The 19,748-nt window shown below is 43.1% G+C and overlaps 1 protein-coding gene across 3 annotated transcripts in view; it reads left to right on the forward strand.

Moving 5' to 3' along the window:
• GAPVD1 (GTPase activating protein and VPS9 domains 1) overlaps nucleotides 1–12,207 on the forward strand; it is a 28,351-nt gene extending 16,144 nt beyond the window's left edge. For 2 of the 3 annotated variants that reach the window (XM_062590954.1, XM_062590955.1), the window contains exons 12-26: nucleotides 70–204; nucleotides 844–963; nucleotides 1,369–1,446; nucleotides 1,555–1,928; nucleotides 2,490–2,577; nucleotides 3,658–3,738; nucleotides 4,356–4,478; nucleotides 4,980–5,109; nucleotides 5,450–5,559; nucleotides 6,235–6,394; nucleotides 6,861–7,048; nucleotides 8,429–8,642; nucleotides 9,245–9,317; nucleotides 10,150–10,347; nucleotides 10,849–12,207. In XM_062590954.1, coding sequence (XP_062446938.1) covers nucleotides 70–204; nucleotides 844–963; nucleotides 1,369–1,446; nucleotides 1,555–1,928; nucleotides 2,490–2,577; nucleotides 3,658–3,738; nucleotides 4,356–4,478; nucleotides 4,980–5,109; nucleotides 5,450–5,559; nucleotides 6,235–6,394; nucleotides 6,861–7,048; nucleotides 8,429–8,642; nucleotides 9,245–9,317; nucleotides 10,150–10,347; nucleotides 10,849–10,989 — 2,213 coding nt within the window. In that variant the 3' untranslated portion in view covers nucleotides 10,990–12,207. Of the gene's footprint in view, nucleotides 1–69; nucleotides 205–843; nucleotides 964–1,368; nucleotides 1,447–1,554; nucleotides 1,929–2,489; nucleotides 2,578–3,609; nucleotides 3,739–4,355; nucleotides 4,479–4,979; nucleotides 5,110–5,449; nucleotides 5,560–6,234; nucleotides 6,395–6,860; nucleotides 7,049–8,428; nucleotides 8,643–9,244; nucleotides 9,318–10,149; nucleotides 10,348–10,848 lie in introns of those variants that run through there. The other variant, XM_062590956.1, reaches the window with a different exon arrangement.
• The last annotated feature ends 7,541 nt before the right edge of the window (nucleotides 12,208–19,748 follow it).

Genomic DNA, 19,748 nt, shown 5'->3' on the forward strand with positions numbered 1-19,748 from the left:
TGAATTTTAAGGGAATGTGGGATTCATAAAAATACTTTTCCTCTCCTTTCCCCTGTCTGCATTTTGCAGAGGCCCCAGACTTAAAGCAGGAGGAAAGGCTACAAGAGCTGGAAAGCTGTTCTGGGCTGGGTAGCACATCTGATGACACAGATGTAAGGGAGGTCAGTTCTCGCCCCAGTACACCAGGCCTCAGCGTTGTATCAGGTGTGTTTATTTGTTTCTGAAAACATATTGCTGTATTAAAACACAGTCAGCATCTACTTTGCACTTACTTTAATTATACATAATTTAACTTTATCAAAGTTTTGCTACTCATGCTTGTTTTTCCTGCTAATATTAAAAAGTGTGTGTGGTGGAGGTGGAGGGAGAAAAAGGCAGCAGAGCATCAAATGTCCTGTCCTATAGGTGCAATGGTTAGCAGTGGAGTGTTGATTTGGAAGAAGTTTCTAACTTTCTTGCATTTACTTATCACTATTTTACTGTGGTGGGTTTTTTGTTTTGATCTGGGTGTGTTTTTTTTTTGGGGGGGGAGGAAGGAGGGGCAAGTTGGTTTTATATTGGCTTATAGGTACTTCATTTATTAACTTTCTGCAAATTATGTAGCTGAAATATCTTTCTAGTGCCCATCATAATGTATATTCATGGCCGTGCTAAAGTAGTTGAAGATGTAAACGAAAAATCCTAAAATTTTATTTTAGGAATATAGAATTTCAGAATGTCTAGGTGCTACTGTAAGTTAGGACTTGATCATTGCAACATTCACAGAATATTTCAACATCTTCAGGGTTTTGCCTCCTTTTTCTCTGAAAGACTATTACAGATGCTTCTTTTGTTATGTATAAGGTATTAGTGCAACATCTGAAGACATTCCTAATAAGACTGAGGATCTCAGATCTGAATGTAGCTCTGACTTTGGGGGAAAAGATTCTGTGACAAGTCCTGACATGGATGAAACAGCCCATGGTAAGTAAGGTACACTATCTTAAGGTACCCTAGCTTAAAATTTCAAAGTTCCGGTGGCTGAGAAGTTTGACACTTTTCCTATTTACTAGTACTGTATTTGTTTGACAGAGAGGCTGTGGTATTTTATAGCACTACAGCTTTACCCTTTGATCTAAGTTCTTCTCTTGCTAATTCTGTTGGATTACATTGACTGTCCTCTTGCACTTGGAATTTGGTCTACTCTTTGAGACTTTTTCCAGCTTTTGGGATTGAATTCTTTGATTTCAGTTTACAAGATCCTTGCCTATAAGAATACATTAAATAAAATTTTTGAAAACTGACAGCTGTTTTTGTTCTATATGTTGTAGGTAGTTCTTAGTACAGTGCTGACTGTCTTTTTAATTTCCTTTTTCTCCTCTATTTCAGGAGCCAATCAGCTGACATCTCCCCCTTCTCAGACAGATTCTTTGCTTGCATTGTTTGACCCTTTGTCATCAAATGAGGGTAAGTTGTAAAGGATAAGCTTTTCTGTAAAGATTGGCATTTTCAATGCTTCTGTGTTAGTATCTACTGATATACTGATCTATGATCTTTTTTTTTTAATCATCCCAGGAGTATCAGCTGTAGTGAGGCCTAAAGTACACTATGCAAGACCATCTCACCCTCCACCAGATCCACCAATCTTGGAAGGAGCTATGGGAAGTAATGAGGCCCGATTACCAAACTTTGGGTCTCACACTTTAATTTCAACAGATTTAGAAGCATTCAAGCAGAGACATTCTTATCCAGAAAGGCTAGTTCGCAGTAGGAGCTCAGATATAGTATCATCAGTTCGGAGACCTATGAGTGATCCTGGGTGGAACAGACGTCCTGGTAATGAGGAGAGGGATCTTCCTATGTCAGCGACCCACACTGGGGCAGCTGTTCTGGTTGCTGCATCTCAGTCATCATCTTCATCTCCCAGTAAGGACTCCTTTAGAGGAGAGGTGAGGCTTCTATTTACTGCTTTTTTTTTTCTTTTTCTTCCCCTCCCCCCCCCTTCATAGCAAGCCCACTTTATATATCTTACTCCAGCAAAAGCTGCTATTAAATGTGTTTAGCCAAGGAATTACAATGTACTTCTGTCATCTTTTAGAAGTTTACCAGTAGTGTTACACAAGCTAAAGCTACAGATGTTCAGAATGACTAAAATGAACCTAGTCGTTCTTAAATTTATTTGATAAGCTTTATTTGATTAGGCAGGACTTCAGAAATAGCTCTGTCTTAGTGTTTGAACTTAAAACAAAGAGGTGAAGGAACTTAAAATACTGCAGCATCTTGAAAAGTAACTTTCTTAAATTTTTAAGATGCATAGGCCATTCTCCTTGGGACAGATATTTCTAACTTAATCTGCTATGGCTTAGTATGTTCTGATGTAGTTTTGTTTTTACGGTCTATGTAGCATAAGTTGATAGATATCAAGGAGAAATTCTGTCTTTACACTTGGAAAAATAACATAACTGTTTAAGAATGGTATATGCTAAAATGTCGACTTTGCCTTTTCACAGATTGAAGAACGAAAAGATAGTGATGATGAGAAATCTGACAGAAACAAGCCCTGGTGGCGGAAACGTTTTGTGTCTGCCATGCCCAAAGGTGAAATGTGTCTTAATAGTCTTGGTAATAGTGCATGCTTTATTAAATCTTTATTTGCTTGTATGGAAATACAATAATACTGCTTCATCACATATTAAATCATCACTTTCAATAGCTATAACCCTGACTTTGTACAGAATATTTGTCCTGCTTCATTTTGAGACATGAAGGATTCTTATTTATAAAATTAAGCTGTATAGTAAAGAGAAATACTGAAATAGAAAGTATGAAGTAACTGTAGAGGTGTGTAAGCTGAAACAAATTTGGTTAGACACTGTTAACCTTAATCATTTGGTGATCTTGGAATCCTTAGTGAGGTCAATCACTGAGCAGTTATATGGTATCAACTTCATTGCAGTTTCACTGAGGATTAGTCTTAATTCTGTAGGGGATGGTAGCTTGCCAGTTGGAGAATTGATAACTTAGGATGTCTCTTGGAGCAGAGAATGAATTGATATTAGACTTTGGCTTATTTACAAAGTGAAGCTTTTTCTAGACAATGGTTGACTTTCATTCTGTGAATAATAATAAGTGATAGAACTATGTATGTAATAGATAATTATTCTTGCTTTTTTAAAACGCTGTCATTTAGAAAAGAGACAATGTAATCCTTGCAGCCTCTGCATGAATGTAGGTATAAGTATTTTAATACCACCTCATTTGCTTTTTCATTTAACATTGTACAGTCTTTGCATCTTCTCTCCAGACTTATTAATGGGAATTTGTCAGAACAGGTTCACATCGTTATGGTCAATACTTGTGTTTCTATTCATAACCTTAATTTAGCTAATAATTCGTATGTAAATAAAAACTGGAAAGTACCTGGCTCTCTCTCAGTAACTGTGGAGGATACAGTACCTGGAAGGAAAGGTGTTCAAGAATAAGCTTTCTACTTGGCTCATGGTAGTATGTCTGTTAAAGGTAGTACTTGCTATGTGTGATGACAGTACAGTTCTGTTCCACATCAGACAGGCTTATTCTTTGCTGATGTTTATTTGATGACAAACATCTTGATTATCTGGTTTCTTATAGTTTCTTCAATCTCAGCATAGTCTTTAATAAGGTACCTTGCACTTTCAGCTCCTATTCCATTTAGAAAAAAAGAAAAACAAGAAAAGGACAAAGATGACATGGTGCCTGACAGATATTCAACACTTCAAGGTATGTGAATAATGTTGTCTTATTTCTCTCATAACATGTCCTCTGTAATCTGGGAATACTCACCAGGTATCTATTTACAGCAAGGTGTATGCTGTTGCAGTCAATGTTCAGAACTGGCTTCTTGAATAAGAAAGTAGATAGCTTTTGCCTTGAAAGACTGCTTTTACATAGTCATAATTCTGTCAGTACATGTGGTACTGAAATCTTTAGTCAAGTTTTCACTTTGGTTTTGCTTTGTAAAGCTCGGGTCCTCAGCATAGCTGAGCTGTCAAGATAGCTGCAAACATTTCTGTGATAATTACTTACATGCTAAATTGAGCATGGTTTGGACCTAAGGTATGTATTTTTATTTACCTAATCATTTCTAGAAGACTTCAAATATACAACAAACTGTTGTGTATGTAGTACAAATGTACTATGCATCTGGTTTTATTTGTTCGCTTGTACTTGCTTCTGCCTTCATTTCAGACTTTATATATTTGATTTGTAGTTTTACAAGCAGGTATTTCTTTTGTTGTGGCTGAAAAGAGTCCAAAGTTGGGAGTCTGACATTTCACATTCGACTTTCTGTTGGTGCAATGCAAGGGTAACTGCTGTTGGCTTGGTTGCATTTTCAGATGATCCCAGTCCAAGGCTCAGCGCACAGGCACAGGCTGCAGAGGATATTCTGGACAAATACAGGAATGCAATTAAGCGAACCAGTCCTAGTGAAGGAGCTATAGTGAACTATGAAAGTGCAGGTGAGAACCTGACTTTAAAGAGAAGAACATTGATTATTAAGATAAAACACTTCTGTATTCTAGATAAATGTTAATGCTAACAACTGAATAAACTGAGTGCTCCAGTAGAAACATTTTTTCATTAACCTGTAGGATAGACCCTCTGAGATTTGTAACTAAATGAGTATTCCTTAGGACAACTCTTTCATGTTGCCATTAAAATAGTTGTTTGTTAATAGTATATCTCATGTCAGCATGGATTGGTGTGTTTAGTTTGTTTCTTTAAGGGAACTGAACAAAGAATACTGCTCTCCAAAACTGAGGCAGTTTCTTTGTAGTGATTTGCAGACTGTGTATTTTTACATACTTATTTTTTGTGTATTAAGAAAAGTTGTCTTGCTGTTTTGGAGGATTTTTTTTCCTTATAATAATAAGAAGAAAATAGATGAATACTAGGATAGAGGAGTCAATAGAAGAAACTAAACAAGTGTAACTTATTTTTTTTATTATTAATTTCTATAGAGACTATTGGGGATGGTGAGAGTATGCATGACTCTCCCCGTGATGAGACTTTGCAAAACATGTCTGCAGATGACCTCCCAGACTCTGCAAGTCAAGTAGCACAGCCACAAAGTTCTGCTTTCTCCTATAGGTAAATATATTTGCATGCTTAATCTTACATAAAAGGTAGAATTAAAAGCAGAAGTTATGTGATTGTTTTCCACAAAAATCTTGGATAGTGGTCTCTTCCTTAATTGTGAAGTTTTATCTGCCTGACATAGTTTTAATACCTCAAGGCTGCCAAGATCAGTTTCAAAGAAATTTCAAAGAAAATTTCTTTAGACAGTGAAGTGCTCTCTCCTCTGAGGATGAAACATCCCTTCCTTTACTGTGGAAACGTGATCGTTTGAGACACTTAGAACTATGTAGACTGCTTATTGAAGAAGCAACCTTTGCAGCAACTTCATGAAGAAATTTTCTTTTTCTTTAAGGGATGCAAAGAAGAAACTGAGATTGGCTCTTTGTTCAGCAGATTCTGTTGCCTTCCCAATGCTGACCCATTCAACAAGGAATGGTCTACCAGATCACACAGACCCTGAAGGTAAACTTTATTTATATTATACACACAGATGGTTTGTATTGTATGTCTCTTTCATCCTGTCTAGTGGCATCTGTACTGCAACCTTTATGGAAACCTTTCTTACATAAGCCTCCTTTTGTCTCTTAAAGAAAAGAAAAAATCAAAAAAAAAACCCAAACTTTTTCTTACTGTACAAACAAGCCAGCCTAACAAATCTGGCCTGTTTTGGGGTGTTTGTTTGTTTGTTTATTTTAATGAAGTGTTTTCAATACAGTGCAAGCAGAGTCTCAGGCTGTAGAATAGTCCCCTGAAATTTGCATACTGTGCATACTGTTGGAAATTGCCCTGCAATAGTAAGATAGGTGCTTAAATGATTTACAGAGTCTTCACATTGATTTGGTATGTGTCTGCATGCATGCACAGCCATCTAGTCTAAGTTTATTCAAAGACAGGTGAATATATCAGCTTATCTGGTCCACTTCATGTTTCAGAATGGTTATAAATATTAAATAAGCTAGTGGTAAAAAGACTTACACTTTGATATCTGGAAAGTTGTTCATATGCATTAGACAATAAACATAATTATAAGTGTGATGTTTTTAAACTGTTAGTGCATGTTTCCAGTATCTGAAAGCATTGTTTTATCTTCATTATGCTTACATTTCTTTTTTTAGTAATTTTTTTTTTCTTGATTAGATAATGAAATTGTGTGCTTCTTGAAAGTTCAGCTAGCTGAAGCTATTAACCTCCAGGACAAGAATTTGATGGCCCAACTGCAAGAGACAATGCGATGCGTAAGCCGCTTTGATAACAGGACCTGTCGAAAGCTGCTGGCATCTATTGCAGAGGATTACAGGTAATTTGTTCTGTATCTTATTAATGGGTTTCCAAATGCATATATTTATCCACTAATAGATTGGAAAGATATCTTTTGATTTAAATGGTACTTTCACAAGCCAGATTATTACAACTCCACTTTCCCACATTGTGATGAAATTGTCTCCTCCTTCTAGGAATGGATTTAAAAAATGAAAATTAAGTCAGTCCAGATAAACTGATCTAATCTGAGTTTATTACTTTGGCTGTTGCTCAGCTCTGACACAAGAGAGGCTGTTAAGAATTTTCTCTCTGAATTCACTACCCTTGTAGCACTCCACAATACAAGACTAAAATAAATTCTAAAGACCGAACTTCCTATTTCAGGAGTTACCTTTATTTTAAAAACAAAGTTGAAGATTCCTCTTGTGTCTACAGTGTAACAGTTTGGACACAATTGAGACAGAATATAGTAGCTGTATAATGAAGAGCACTTCTCTTTTTAGGAAAAGAGCTCCGTATATCGCTTACTTAACTCGATGTCGCCAAGGCCTGCAAACAACACAAGCGCACTTGGAAAGACTGTTGCAAAGAGTTCTGCGAGATAAAGAAGTGGCCAATAGATACTTCACTACAGTATGTGTGAGGTTACTGCTAGAAAGCAAAGAAAAGAAAATAAGGGAATTTATTCAAGGTAACAATGTAGTCTGTGGATTGTTTATATTCCTTAACTCCATATTTAGGGGGTGCTGGCTCTTTGGTTAATGTTTTAGAACAAAAATTGTTTCAGAGTCTACTTCTCCAATGAGAAGTTGTACTCTAGTGTACTGACAGCTCAAGTAGACAGGTTACTGGGATGCAACAAATTGTTACCAGCTAAGCCATGTTAACTTTCTGCATTTTTCATAGGCCAAGAGAATGAAGGTAATTTGACCTCATTTGGACTAAACATTCAGGTTAAATCATACTACCTAGCATCTGCCACATGAAAAGTGCACACACTGGTAGTTACTTTAGAGTAACTGATAAATGATAAATTAAGTTGCAGTATTTGGTTGTATGTACACTATGGTTCTACTTTGGTAGATATAGAGAATGGTGGTAGTTCGAATTGAATGAAAGATATCATAGCATAAAGGATGTTTTCACTAGAAAGACAACTCAAAACAAATCCACTTAAAATGAACTATTTCTGTATTCTGTTTGACACACATCTGACTTAATGAAGCACATAAGAAATTTGGAGTCAGTTCTTGGTCTTGGAATATATACTGCTGCATATTAAATGTGTTTGAATACTCTGAAATTAGTATGTCAACTTGGCATCTACTTGGATTAAAGCTCTGGTAATGAGATTCAACAACCGAGGAAGGAGTTAAACCCTTTCTTTGGATAGAAAGGAGGCAGCTATTCCTGGATGATCCAAAAGAGAAATTGGCAGCTGTGATGTTTAGGCTGCTGGCAGATGAGTGGTAGTCTCTTGGTACAGAATGCTATAAATATGGAGCCAACGAGTGGCCAGTGATTTGGACAGACTGCATTAACTTGAGTGTGTCACACATTATGTATTTTGTAGATGAATATAAAATTTGAAACTGCACCTATTTAATAAAGGTAGGGCTAGATCACAGTACACACTGATTTTATTGATCTTGCTTGCTTTTTGCTTTCTTTTCTTCTTGGATACAATTTTGAATGTATTAGTTCCTACCAGTAACTGCTCTAATGATTGTTCTGAGTGTTTTGCAAGGATGTGGTGTCTGTCTCTGTGGGTGGCTGGAAAGGAGGCATAAAAATTGGTGCTGCAGAGGAATAGATTAACACAATATCACATAGAGTATTTTGACCATATGCTTTGCTGAATGTGTTCTATACGCTTCTCCGTTAATACTTCCATTTAATTCAAGTACCTCTGCTTTTATTTCCCTTACAAGGGCAGGGGCAAAACAGAGCCTCCATGCTATCTGGCAAGAAGGCTGAAAGAGATTCTGAGTTCTCCTTTCCAGAAACACTTATCCAGGTTTTATTTATTTATTACTTTAAATGAGGCTTCTCTCTTTTTGCTTTTTGTCAGATTTCCAGAAACTCACAGCAGCAGATGATAAAACAGCCCAAGTTGAAGATTTTCTTCAGTTCTTATATGGGGCTATGGCTCAGGATGCCATATGGCAAAATGCCAGTGAAGAACAGCTTCAGGATGCACAATTAGCTATAGAACGCAGTGTGATGAACCGTATTTTCAAACTTGCGTTCTATCCTAATCAGGATGGAGACATTTTGCGTGACCAGTAAGTTAATGAAACTGAAGTTTCTGATTTATCTTCTGTGGTTGATGCAGATGGAAGTTATGCTGTCTTCATGTGACAGATTTGATTGTCTAAGGCAACAATGCCCTACAAGCTCATATCACTTTTTTTTTTTTTTATGTAAAAGATCAAGGAAGTACTTTAGCATCATGTGCAACATGTGTTTGCAACAAACTGCTAAAACAATAAAGCTCTAAATGTAGTGCGTTTGGATGTAACCTTCAGCTTTGCAAATGTTTGAGAGATTAAGATCTGCCTCATGGCTCATTCAGTTTTCTATTTTTGATACAATATCTTCTATACTTTTTTTTATTTTAAGATCACCTGCTATTTGAATGCTCTACTGGGGGTATAGTTTTATTTGATCATATGGCAAAATCCTCTGCATCTCTTACTGATCTAGTAGTGTCCGTTAGCTGTAAGACCATCATGATTATTTATACATTTATGAGGATCTCTCTTTTACAATACCTCAACATGAAAACTGATGGGAAATCCCATGGGATGACTGCTGTACTTAAACTGCATTTGGGATGCTGGCATGGCTAGCTGCTGCTTCTCACTTCTTGTGTGTGTGTTTTCAGGGTCCTTCATGAGCACATACAGAGGTTATCTAAAGTAGTGACAGCAAACCACAAAGCACTTCAGATACCTGAGGTAACAACTTCTCTTCACTTTCATATGTTGAAGGGCTTTGTTGTGGTGTGGGGGTGTTATTTTCTTTACACTTAAGCATTACTTTTCTATCTATGACATCTGAAAGATGGATACACACTATACTGATATTTTGGTATCCTCCATTGATCCATTGAGATCTCTTTTATTCTTTCTGCTTTGTATTGCCTGTATCCTGACAGTAAGGTTGAGGAAGTGAGAGTAAACTCACTAAGATGCAGTAACTTTCCAATAATTTCCTTAAATAGACAAGATTCAAACTCTTTACACTTGTAATATGAATCATGTCATGACTGTAGTTTACAGTCAGTAAGTTAACTTTCAGAAGTAGCCAGAACTTAGACAACTTTCACATCTCTGAATTTGCCCTGTTTTCTCTTTTCTCATTGTTTAACAGGATAACTAAAAGCAGGTTGGTAGCCATAAATCCAGCCAGAGGTTGGATGTTTGCAGCCTTTAGAATTCTTAATTCAGTACTTAGACTGTACAACTTAAAATGGTGAGCTTTCATAAAGCTGCTTACAAAGAAAACTGAGACATGGCTCTAGCTTCCTTTGAAACAGTATACTGGAGAAGTCAGAGAAAAAGTACAAGCTAACTATATTAGCCGCACACTTATGTTGTCTCCTTGTAGTTTTTCATTATAACACAGCTGGAAGCTACCTTCATTGTGTAATGTAACCATTTGTCTTAGAGCTTCTCATTTCTCCAGAGCCTTGCCTCTTGCCTGTGAGTCTCTGGCACTTCAGATCTTCTGTAACACACAGTAGTAGCTTGCACAAACTAGAACTGGCAGCATGTTTCTTTTTCCTAGGTATATCTCCGGGAGGCACCATGGCCATCTGCACAGTCTGAAATCCGCACAATAAGCGCTTACAAAACCCCCCGAGACAAAGTACAGTGTATTCTGAGAATGTGTTCAACCATCATGAACCTGCTTAGTCTGGCAAACGAAGATTCAGTACCTGGGGCAGATGATTTTGTTCCTGTTCTGGTCTTTGTTCTCATAAAGGTGAGTTGCCTTGCAAAGATCACAAACTACAGCAGTGAGATGTTTCCTTTGATTATTCTAATAAGCAAATTTTTGGAAGAAAACTCATGCATTTGAGATCCGAGAGCATGCTGGACTTGGAGCAGATCTAATTTAGCAAGTTTCTGTTTAAACTTCAAAAATGTGGTCATAGTAAAGGTTTCTTATCAACATTTTTTTTTAATGTGAGGGTTTGGAGAATGGTGTCTTGTTTCTAAGATGTTAAAATAATAAGGCTTTCTATGTACTGAAGTCCTTGATAGCTGTTTTATAAGCTTCTACCAGTGTTACTGTTTTTAAACTTGGCCTGCTAGTCAGTCTTCCTTGTTGAAAAAATGCTTCTTTCAAGTCTTGTGCCTTCTGAGTGTTTGTGAGGCTCACTGCACAAATAGAATTTTATTTCTGTGTTGTAAGTTGTAATGTTTTATGTTTAGGTTTACAAATAAACTATAAGTACTTTTTCTTTGTTTCTTTAACCCTTAGGCAAATCCACCTTGCTTGCTGTCCACTGTTCAGTACATTAGTAGTTTCTATGCTAACTGTTTATCTGGAGAAGAATCATACTGGTGGATGCAGTTCACAGCAGCAGTTGAATTCATTAAAACTATTGATGATCGCAAGTAACTGAAAACAGCACATTTATGGGCAGACTGTTAGCAGAAGAAGCATCTGTAAGAATGTACAACAGCTGCAAAAGCTGAAGACAAGACTTTCCTTGTATAATATTGTACAGAACTGAGACATTTTAAAACCCACCTTTACTAATCAAATTAATTTAACAGATTTTTTTCCTCTTTTGGTTGCATTTTTTTCCCTATAGATACTGGCACTGCAAAAGGGACCACAAATTTCAGGTATTTTGGAATCTCAAAACACGTTTAAAAAAAAAAAAAAAAGTCTTCACACTTTCCCCACCACCCCTCCTCTTGAATTCTTGCTCACGTGAATAATTCACTTTGTTTTTTTCAGTTTTCAATCAGAAACAAAAATCAGGGCAACCACTCTAGTATATTTTCTAGCTTAATACACCTTTTATTAATAAAACACCAGCCACACTGAAAGTTTGTAGTAGCTAACATCAGTTATCAATTGTATTTCACTTTAAGTTTAAAGTCTGAGAGGACAATGTAAATATTATATAACTATATTTAATGCATTGCAATTATCTTTGAACTCATTATCCTTTGAATAAACAAGCAAAAGCCTCTCTGACCTCTAACAGATTGTCACATAGTATGTTTTGGTAAATGGAAGGACTTCAAAAGGCTAAGGTTAAAAAGGGCAAACTGAACTATTTATTAAAATGTAATTAAGATTACTGAAATTTCTGAAACTGGAATTTATAATATACAGGGCTCATTAGACAGCTAAACACTTTTTGGCTAGGGCATTAGGGTGTTACAAGGGTTTGGATTTATAGAGGAGAGGGACTGTAAGTTACAGTAGAAAAGTCTAATATAAAATACCTTACTGTAATATTTTTTCCGAAATATTGTGTATACTGTACAAACCCCAAACAGAGATCCTTAACAGAACCTTGGACTGTAATATATATTTTGATTAGTGACATTAAATACATATGCCAGGGGTTTCAGTGAATGTTTTTACTAAATGTTCTTCGTGTTGTCTGCTATGCAGCGGTGCAAATTTTATTGTTCATATAAAATATTTTAAAATATAACACTGTTCTTTATGAAACATATCATGACATCAGTTCAGGGTGTTTTATAAATTTCTCACTCCACCTTTCCCTTAAACTGACAATTCTGAATTTAAAGAAGTTTTTTATGCACAACACCATGGATTTTTTTGTGAATGAAATAATCTGAGTGATGGCCAGTTGCTGTCCTTTTTCTTTTTTTTTTTTTTTTTTTTTTTTTTTTTTTTTTTTTTTTTGGCTAGAGCTACTGTGAAAAAGGACAGCAAGCATTTAACTTTTTCATGTCAGTATTATTCCTTGCTCTTCCTGGAGTCTTTATTGCCCTTTTGACAGAGGGGTGTGTTAGACTTTGCCTGTGAGTGCTAAAGGAAGCAAAATATTTAAGCAGAACAGATTCTCTCACATTCTTTTCAAAATATGATTAAAGATTTGTGTGTGTGTGTGTGTGTTTGTGTGTGCATTTGATTAAAACTCGTAAGTGAATGATACTTATGAAAATCATTTGGTTAACTGAAATTAGAAGAATTTATGTAAAGTATCAAAAGTGCTTGAAGTTTGCCTGTGCTACTTGTCTAGGCATAGTTAAAGAAACTTACTTTGTAGGCCTCTAATATATTCAGTGTAGCATTTTTGCCAAGGTAATCACAGGTAAGAGGGTGGGATGGTAACTCTTTTTATTTATAGTCTTTCTCCTCTATTAGAGACTTGATGTGCAGAAGAGCAATACTTGGTAGAAATGGAATTCCTCTGATCTGCCTTACTGTGGTAACTCAGTCTGCGTAGCATTGCAATATTCTAGTTATTTAGCCTTGGTGGATTTTTGGTGCTGAACACTTAATATTGCAAGCACAGCCCTGGCCAATAACACTCAGCAGCAAAGCACAAATATGCCCTTGAAGATATGTCCAGATCATATCTAAAGCAATATAAATTTATTTATATAAAAAGTGTCCTGTAATATTTAATTATTACGTGAAGATATGAGATGTTAAGATCAATGTACTAAAGTTCCTTTAGCCCTGTAGTTTGGGTTTTAGTTGAGGAGAATATTTGACCTTTAATTAGTCTTATTCTAAGTCTTCAAAACATGACATGGAGACGGATAAGTTGATGATTACCCTGTGCATTACTTCTGTTTACAAACTTTGCACGAAGGATTTCATCAGCATCATCAGATCTTTCAGATTTGCTCCGTTTTATGGAAAGGGCAAGACCCTTTTCCTTCACAATTTGTATCACTTTTTTTTTTTTTTGTGTGTGTGTGTAGGAAAAATACTTATCACAACTGGAGTAATTTTTAGAAATTGTTTTAAAAACACATTTCTGTGAGCCCCAGATTAGCTGAGAATCTTAACAGCAAGATGGTCCTTTGCTGCTTATTTTTTTAACTTACTCTAAAAGTCTTCTATATAACATTGATATAGTTAGGCTTTCCAAAGAATTAGATACTTTACCATAATGTCATCCATCTTTTTCTCCCTGGTGTCCCATAACATTTTATTTTAAAAAGGTAAACTACATGTGTAGGAAGTGATGTTGTTAGGTTTTGTTGTGCTGTAGTAAATGTGAAAAGATGGTGCATAAAGGACCAAACAGTAACGACTGTTGCCAAAAGGTGCCAGCTGATCATGTCCACCTGTTGCTATATACATGGTGCTTTCTGTTGAAATTACTTCAACCACCGAAGGATGAATTGAATGTTTTGGGGCAGGGCTGCGGGGAGGGAAAAGAGGAGAGGTCAGTAGTAGCAGATAGATAGACTTGAGGCTCAGCCATTGACTTCGGTGCTAGTTGTTAGTGCAAGTCTGGAGAAACTGCCAGATCAAGCTTTGGCATCACTGGGCCTGTTAATTTTACAGAGGCAGTATTTTCCTGTTTTGGGTAGAAAAGTGAAAGAAAAGGGTTGGTTCTTTCATCCCTAGGAGTTTCCATTTTGCTCCTATCCCTAAATGAGATTTCTCTTGAAAAAAAAATTTTTTTTTAATCCTCTTCAAAGAGAACTGGAACATGTATGGCCTATTAATTATTTAAATCTACAGGGTTTTTTTTTGTTTTGAAGATTTTTATACTACCAAATGCTGAATGTAACTGCCATAAATTTCAGGAAGAAAGCCACAAACATGATCCTGTTTCCTGTAAGTGAGTTTCTGGTGAGCACAGTGTTGGTTTGTATCACCTGGAATTGTTAATGTTCTGTTAAGCCAAATTCTTGCGGAAGTTTGAGAACTCACTGCCATGTTAGTGCTGAATAGCGTGTGGAGGAAGTTTGGTAGGCCGAAAAAGAAGCAGCAGTAGAAGGCAGGCCTGTTTAGCAAAGTTTCAAGCGGGTGGAACGCATTTGTCTAAAATCTCGTTTAACAGATGTGGCTGTGCTGCAGTATACACGGTGCAGCCTTAGGCTGCCAGCACGATAGGAGATCGGGAGCAGCAGAAAGCAGTGGACAAGGAGGGGGAAAATGCTCTTATTTGGGTAATGGCTGATAACTTGGTTGAGCCTGTACTACTTGAGAATTAATCTCTGCTGAGTTAGTAATGTGTGTTCTGTACCTTTTAATTGTGCTTTACCTCTATTTAAAAGCTTTGTACTGCCTCTCCTCTTTGAAACTGGTAAAGCCTTTATAAATTAAAGAGCTTGCACAATCTTGTATACAGGAAACCCATCTTGTCTCTAACGTGATTATTAATGTATTATTCTGTAAAAAATGATTAAAAGGAGAGCAGTTTAACTGACTGGGTTTTGTGTTTCTGCATTGTTACAATGTGATCAGCAGTTGTGCTGGAGATAGCATTGCAAGTTTTACTGTCATCTATACAAGTATCCCTAACTTTGTGCAGTTTCCCGTTTAGCATTGCTGCTGTGTTATAGCTGCAGACCTTTTCTGCACATGCACCTACAGCTCATGGTGGGTAGACAGTGGGGCACATGCTTAGCAGAAGATGCGCTGCTCTCTTTCAGAGTGGCTGCTTAAAACAGAGCATTTCGTTTTATTTTATTTATTTTTTTTAAAACCGTGCAGCTAGGCTATTATACTAGTTTAAGGAAGAAATAACTGGCTGCTGTCACAAAAGCTCTGCTGACGAGCCCAGCATGGGGGTTCCCTGGGGGCGGCTGACAAGACCACGGTTGTGTTCCTTCGCGCTTGCTACCGATGCTGTGCCTGATCAGCGGGGGGGACTTGCCTGGAGTGGCCAAGCTCAGCAGCGCTATGGTTCGGTCATCTTGCAAAGGTGTGTTCTCATGAGCTACAAGGCAGCAGCTGAAAAGCAGACTCTTCTAGGTGTAGTCCTTCTAGATGTGTGTATGTAAGATTTTATATGTGTGTATATGTAATGTATGTTCCTGTTTGGAAAAATTGCAACGTGGTCCAGTCAGATTTAGTGACTAAGTTTTATCTTGGGGATAACTGGATACTGAAAAGGTAGAAAACAGTGCCAAATGCTGCTGCACTGTGAGGACCGCTCTTGGGGAAGTAAGCGGTGGTGTATAAACCTTGTCTGGCTGCCAGACTTCACCCCATCCAGTCTGTCCGTCGTATCCCCCCGCCGCTCACAGCAAGCGGTCACTGAAACGCGGCTGCGTCCGCCTGAGAAGTGTCTTCTGTTCAGACCGGGCCTGGGAGGGAAGCGCCCCCCTTCCCTCGCAGAAGGCGCTTTTCCAGGCGCTGGAGATCGGACTCGGCCTTGCCCCGCGCCGCCCCGCGCCCATCCGCGGCCGCGGCCGCCCGCTCCGCGCCGCCTGGCGGCCGCGCCGCCGCCCTGCAGCCGGCCCGGCCCGGCCCGGCCCGGCCCGGCCCGGCCCGCCGCCCGCGCCGCCGGCCCTTCCCGCGTCCAGGGCTGCCGCTCGCTCGGTCCCCGCAGTGTTATTGACCTTGATTCTCGCTCATTTGCATCCAGCATTTTTCATCCTCTGGAATATGGTGTTTGGGGACCTTTCCATCATTAAGTGGATTTACAGCAATTTCCTTATGTGTTTTCTCCAAGGGATTCTGTTATGAGAGGCACATTAAATCTCCATTAATACCTCATTATCCGACTGATAAGATTACCATGATAATGAGGCAGAAATTCTAATTGTTTCACTTCTTATTGTGCCTTTCATTAAATCATATACCTGGAAGTTGCTGCTGGCGAGGGGAGCTCCAGGCCCCGGGGCTGAGACCGTCCCCGGGCGCGCTCGTCCCGCGCGGCTCGCGGGCTGCTGGGGTCGGTGTGGGCACGGCCGCCCCTTCCCCAGCCCTCCTGGAAAGCTGCTTTCCGAGTCCCTGGAGAGCCGCCTCGGACCCGCACGCTCGGACTTGGGAGCCGGTGGGAGCTGGACGCCTTACGCCAGGGACGAAGGGGCCGGGGGCGGCTCGATGAGGTTTGCTCTGCTCTTGGAGCCAAAATGCAAGAGCTGCTTGCCCGCCTCCTGCGGCAGCGTGGGGAGGGGGGCACGCGCAAGCCCTCTGACCGGGAGCGGCTCCTCCAGGAGCTGTCCCGAAGCGGGAGCAGGTCCCCGGGGAGGCGCGGGGCCCCCACCGCCCTCCGCCAGCACGTTGGCCTGCACCCGGCGCCCTCGGTGGGTCGCAGACCCCGCGTGCCGGGCGCGCCTGGGCCGGCGACCGCGGAGGTCCGGGACCCCCGGCCCCCAGTCCCCCCCGGTGCGGAGCCTTTTTGTCCCGTTTCCCCCTCTTGGGCTGCCAGAAAGCAGCTTCTGCCGTGTTTTGCTTTGCAAGTTCCTCCCTGGGCCTTGGTGGAGCGGAGGCTCCTTTCCCCGACCGCTGCCGGGAGCCCGCGAGGCTCCGTCCTCGCCTCCCCCTTGCTTCCCTGCCTTTGCTGAACCGGAGCACTTTGGGCCGGGCCGAGCTTGGCGGGTGCGAGTGTTAATTGTGGCTTGGAGCTGACGGGGGAGACGGGCTTTGGGGGGCTCGGGCCGTGCCCCCGAGGACGGTACGGGCTGCCGCAGCAGCGCTCCGAGGGGCCCCGGGCCGGCGGGGCCTTGTGCCGCCGCGGGAGCGCTCCGCGCCTCGCCGGCAGCACGTTGCTGCTCCAGTAGCTCCAGCGCCTTCGCTCTCGAGTAGGACAAGAAGCAGAAACCGTCCCTGGCGACCACCCTCGGCTCGGGCGAGCCCGGAGCCCCGGCGCCGGCCCGGGCGGCCGTGCTCGCTGCTCCCATCTTGCGCGGCCGCCCCTCCCCGCGGGCTCTGGCGCGGGGCGTTCGCGGCCTCCTTCGGCGCCGCGGCAGCCCGTCAGGGCAGCGATCCGTGAACTAAAACGTCTCTGAGCAGCAGCAATTATTGTCCATCGTGTGTCAAAGGCACCCGTGTTGACCCCGACGGACGGGGCCATTACGGCCTGTTGCTCCAACGGCCCGTGAACGGGGGAGTCCCCGGGAGCAGGGGTCTCGCCGAGCCGTGCCGAGCCGTGTCGAGCCGTGCTGAGCCGTGCCGAGCCGTGTCGAGCCGTGCTGAGCCGTGCCGTGCCGAGCCGAGCCGAGCCGAGCCGAGCCGAGCCGAGCCGGCCCCGTCCGTCCCTCCATCCCAGGCGCCGCCAGGGCGAGCGGGGCTGCCCGGCGCCCGGCCCGGCTCCTTCCCTGGGCCCGGAGGCGCCTCGCCGGCAGCGTTCTCCCGCGGGAGCGAGCAGCCTTCGTTAGGCTCCCGCCGCGCTAACGAAGCGGCGTCTCCATAGTAACTGCTGCGCGCGAGGGCTGCGGGCCGCCGCGGAGCGGGCACACCGAGCGGCGGGCGCCTCGTCCCCGAGCCGCGGCGGCCGCGGGCTCCGGCCCCGCCGCTCCGCGAGGAGCTGGATCCGTCCCCCCGGCTGCGAGGGCCCCGCGAGCCCGGCGGCGGCGGCGGCGGCGGCGGCGGCGGCGGCGGCGGCAGCAGAGCCCTCCCGCGCCGGCCGTGCGCCCGCGGCGCCGGTGCCGGTGCCGGTGCCGGGCCCCGCCGCCTGCCCCGGGGCAGCGTCCCGCTTAGCCGGGGCGCCGGCAGAATCCGTGCGCTGGGGTTAATCTACATTCATTCATGTTTCCAAGTGTAAATTGAGCATTTGTTTAATTATGTGTAAGTAGCAATACATTCTGGCCATTATCTAAATCACTATTTTATTTCCTGGATGTGGTTTCATAATGCTGGGTTTGTGCTCCAGCCTCTGCATCATTAACAGAGAGGAGTTAATGAATATAAAAGCGTAAAGGCTAATTACACTTTAATTTACAATCACGCTCTCATTTTGGGACCACACAAAATCTGTTTTGCAAACAATTAAAAAAAGAAAAAAGCCCGGTGAAGGTCTGGTAAACGCAGGGGTTTAGGCTCAAGGCGCTGCGGGCCGCGCAGCGGAGCCCCGGTCCCGCCCCGGAGGGGCTGGCGGTGGCGCCGGACGGTCCCTGGTCCACCAGGCGCGACGCCCGTCGGGCTCGCGGCGCTGGCACGGCCCGGTGCCGGCGGCACCCGCGCGGGCGACGCCGGGCTCCCCGCCGGAGCGGCGCTGGCGGCGGCTCCCGGCACCGGCACGCGGCCGCGCTCGCCGGGGCGGCGCGGAGGGACGTGGTTGGAGCCGGAGCGGAGAGCACAGTTCACCTGAAGGAGACAGAGATTTATAGGGCTGCAGATGTCGAAAGCAAAATTCAGCAAGACTGCTGACTCGAGCGCTTTGCAGTATTTACAATTACTGGAGATATAATGGCGTGCTTTCCGAGGAGCGGGGCTGGCGCAGAGGCAGATACCGGTGCCCAGTTATTACCGGGTGACGGTATCTGAAATCGAAGCGCTGCAGAAGAGGCGATAGATGGCCGCTTCAGATCCCATTTTTGCAGTGACATCTGCAGGGGCATCGCTCTGTGCAGCAGAAATTTGATAACCTTAAAAAGCTGTCTGGGAGTCTCGGGAGCTCCCTGGCGGCTGGGAGGGAGTTTTACTTTGCCGATATTTAAAGCGTCGCAGCAGCCGGTTCTGCCTTTGCCCAGGCTGGCGGCTCCGGCGCGGTCCCGCGGCAGCTCCTCCTGCGAGCGCCGGTGAGCAGCTCTCCCCGGCGCCGCGGGATCGCGCCGGCCGCCACCGGGCCGCCCGCGGCCGAGCGCACGAGCACCCGGCGTGCAGGCGCGCCAGCTGCACGCAACCCTCCCCGCGCCGCGCCGCGGCGAGCAAGCGTCCTATTGACCGCGTATCTGCCTGCGTTTCCTTTTGCCCTGCGTCCCCCCCCCCAAAACGCAGCAGAAGCCCGGCGCTGCCTGCAGAGCGGAGCGTGGCCTCAGCGCGGGGCCGGCAGCCGTCAAGGAAATAAATCTGGAGAAAACGGCTTTGCCCACGCAGCTCCCGCCCGGCAGGCGCGGCGGCAGCGCGCGCGTCTCCTTTGATTTAGCCGACGATCGTTTCCTGCCGGCGGCGCGGTGCCTTTGCGGGGCGGCCGCGGGGCGCGGAGCTGCCGCTCGCCCCAGTTTAGGGGACGTCCGCTCGGCCGCCGCATCCCGACTCCTGTCAGCAGTGATTTTATATTTACCTCCAGCTCCTGGATGGAAATGTTGAATATCATCGTTCGGCGACAATTCCCCATTGACAGCCGCTTTCTGAGACCTGTCAGTCAGCCAGTTCTTAATCCTGTTAATATGTGTGCTGTATTGATATTATATAGAGCTAATTTTTTAATCAAAACGTCATGTACTATTAAATCAAATGCCTAACAGGAGCCTAAGCATGCCACAGCTACTCAGTTACTTTTGTTAGTTCAACTTTTAAATTAAAAG

The sequence above is a fragment of the Rhea pennata genome, chromosome 18, assembly GCF_028389875.1.
Source record: "Rhea pennata isolate bPtePen1 chromosome 18, bPtePen1.pri, whole genome shotgun sequence".
Lineage (NCBI taxonomy): Eukaryota > Metazoa > Chordata > Aves > Rheiformes > Rheidae > Rhea > Rhea pennata.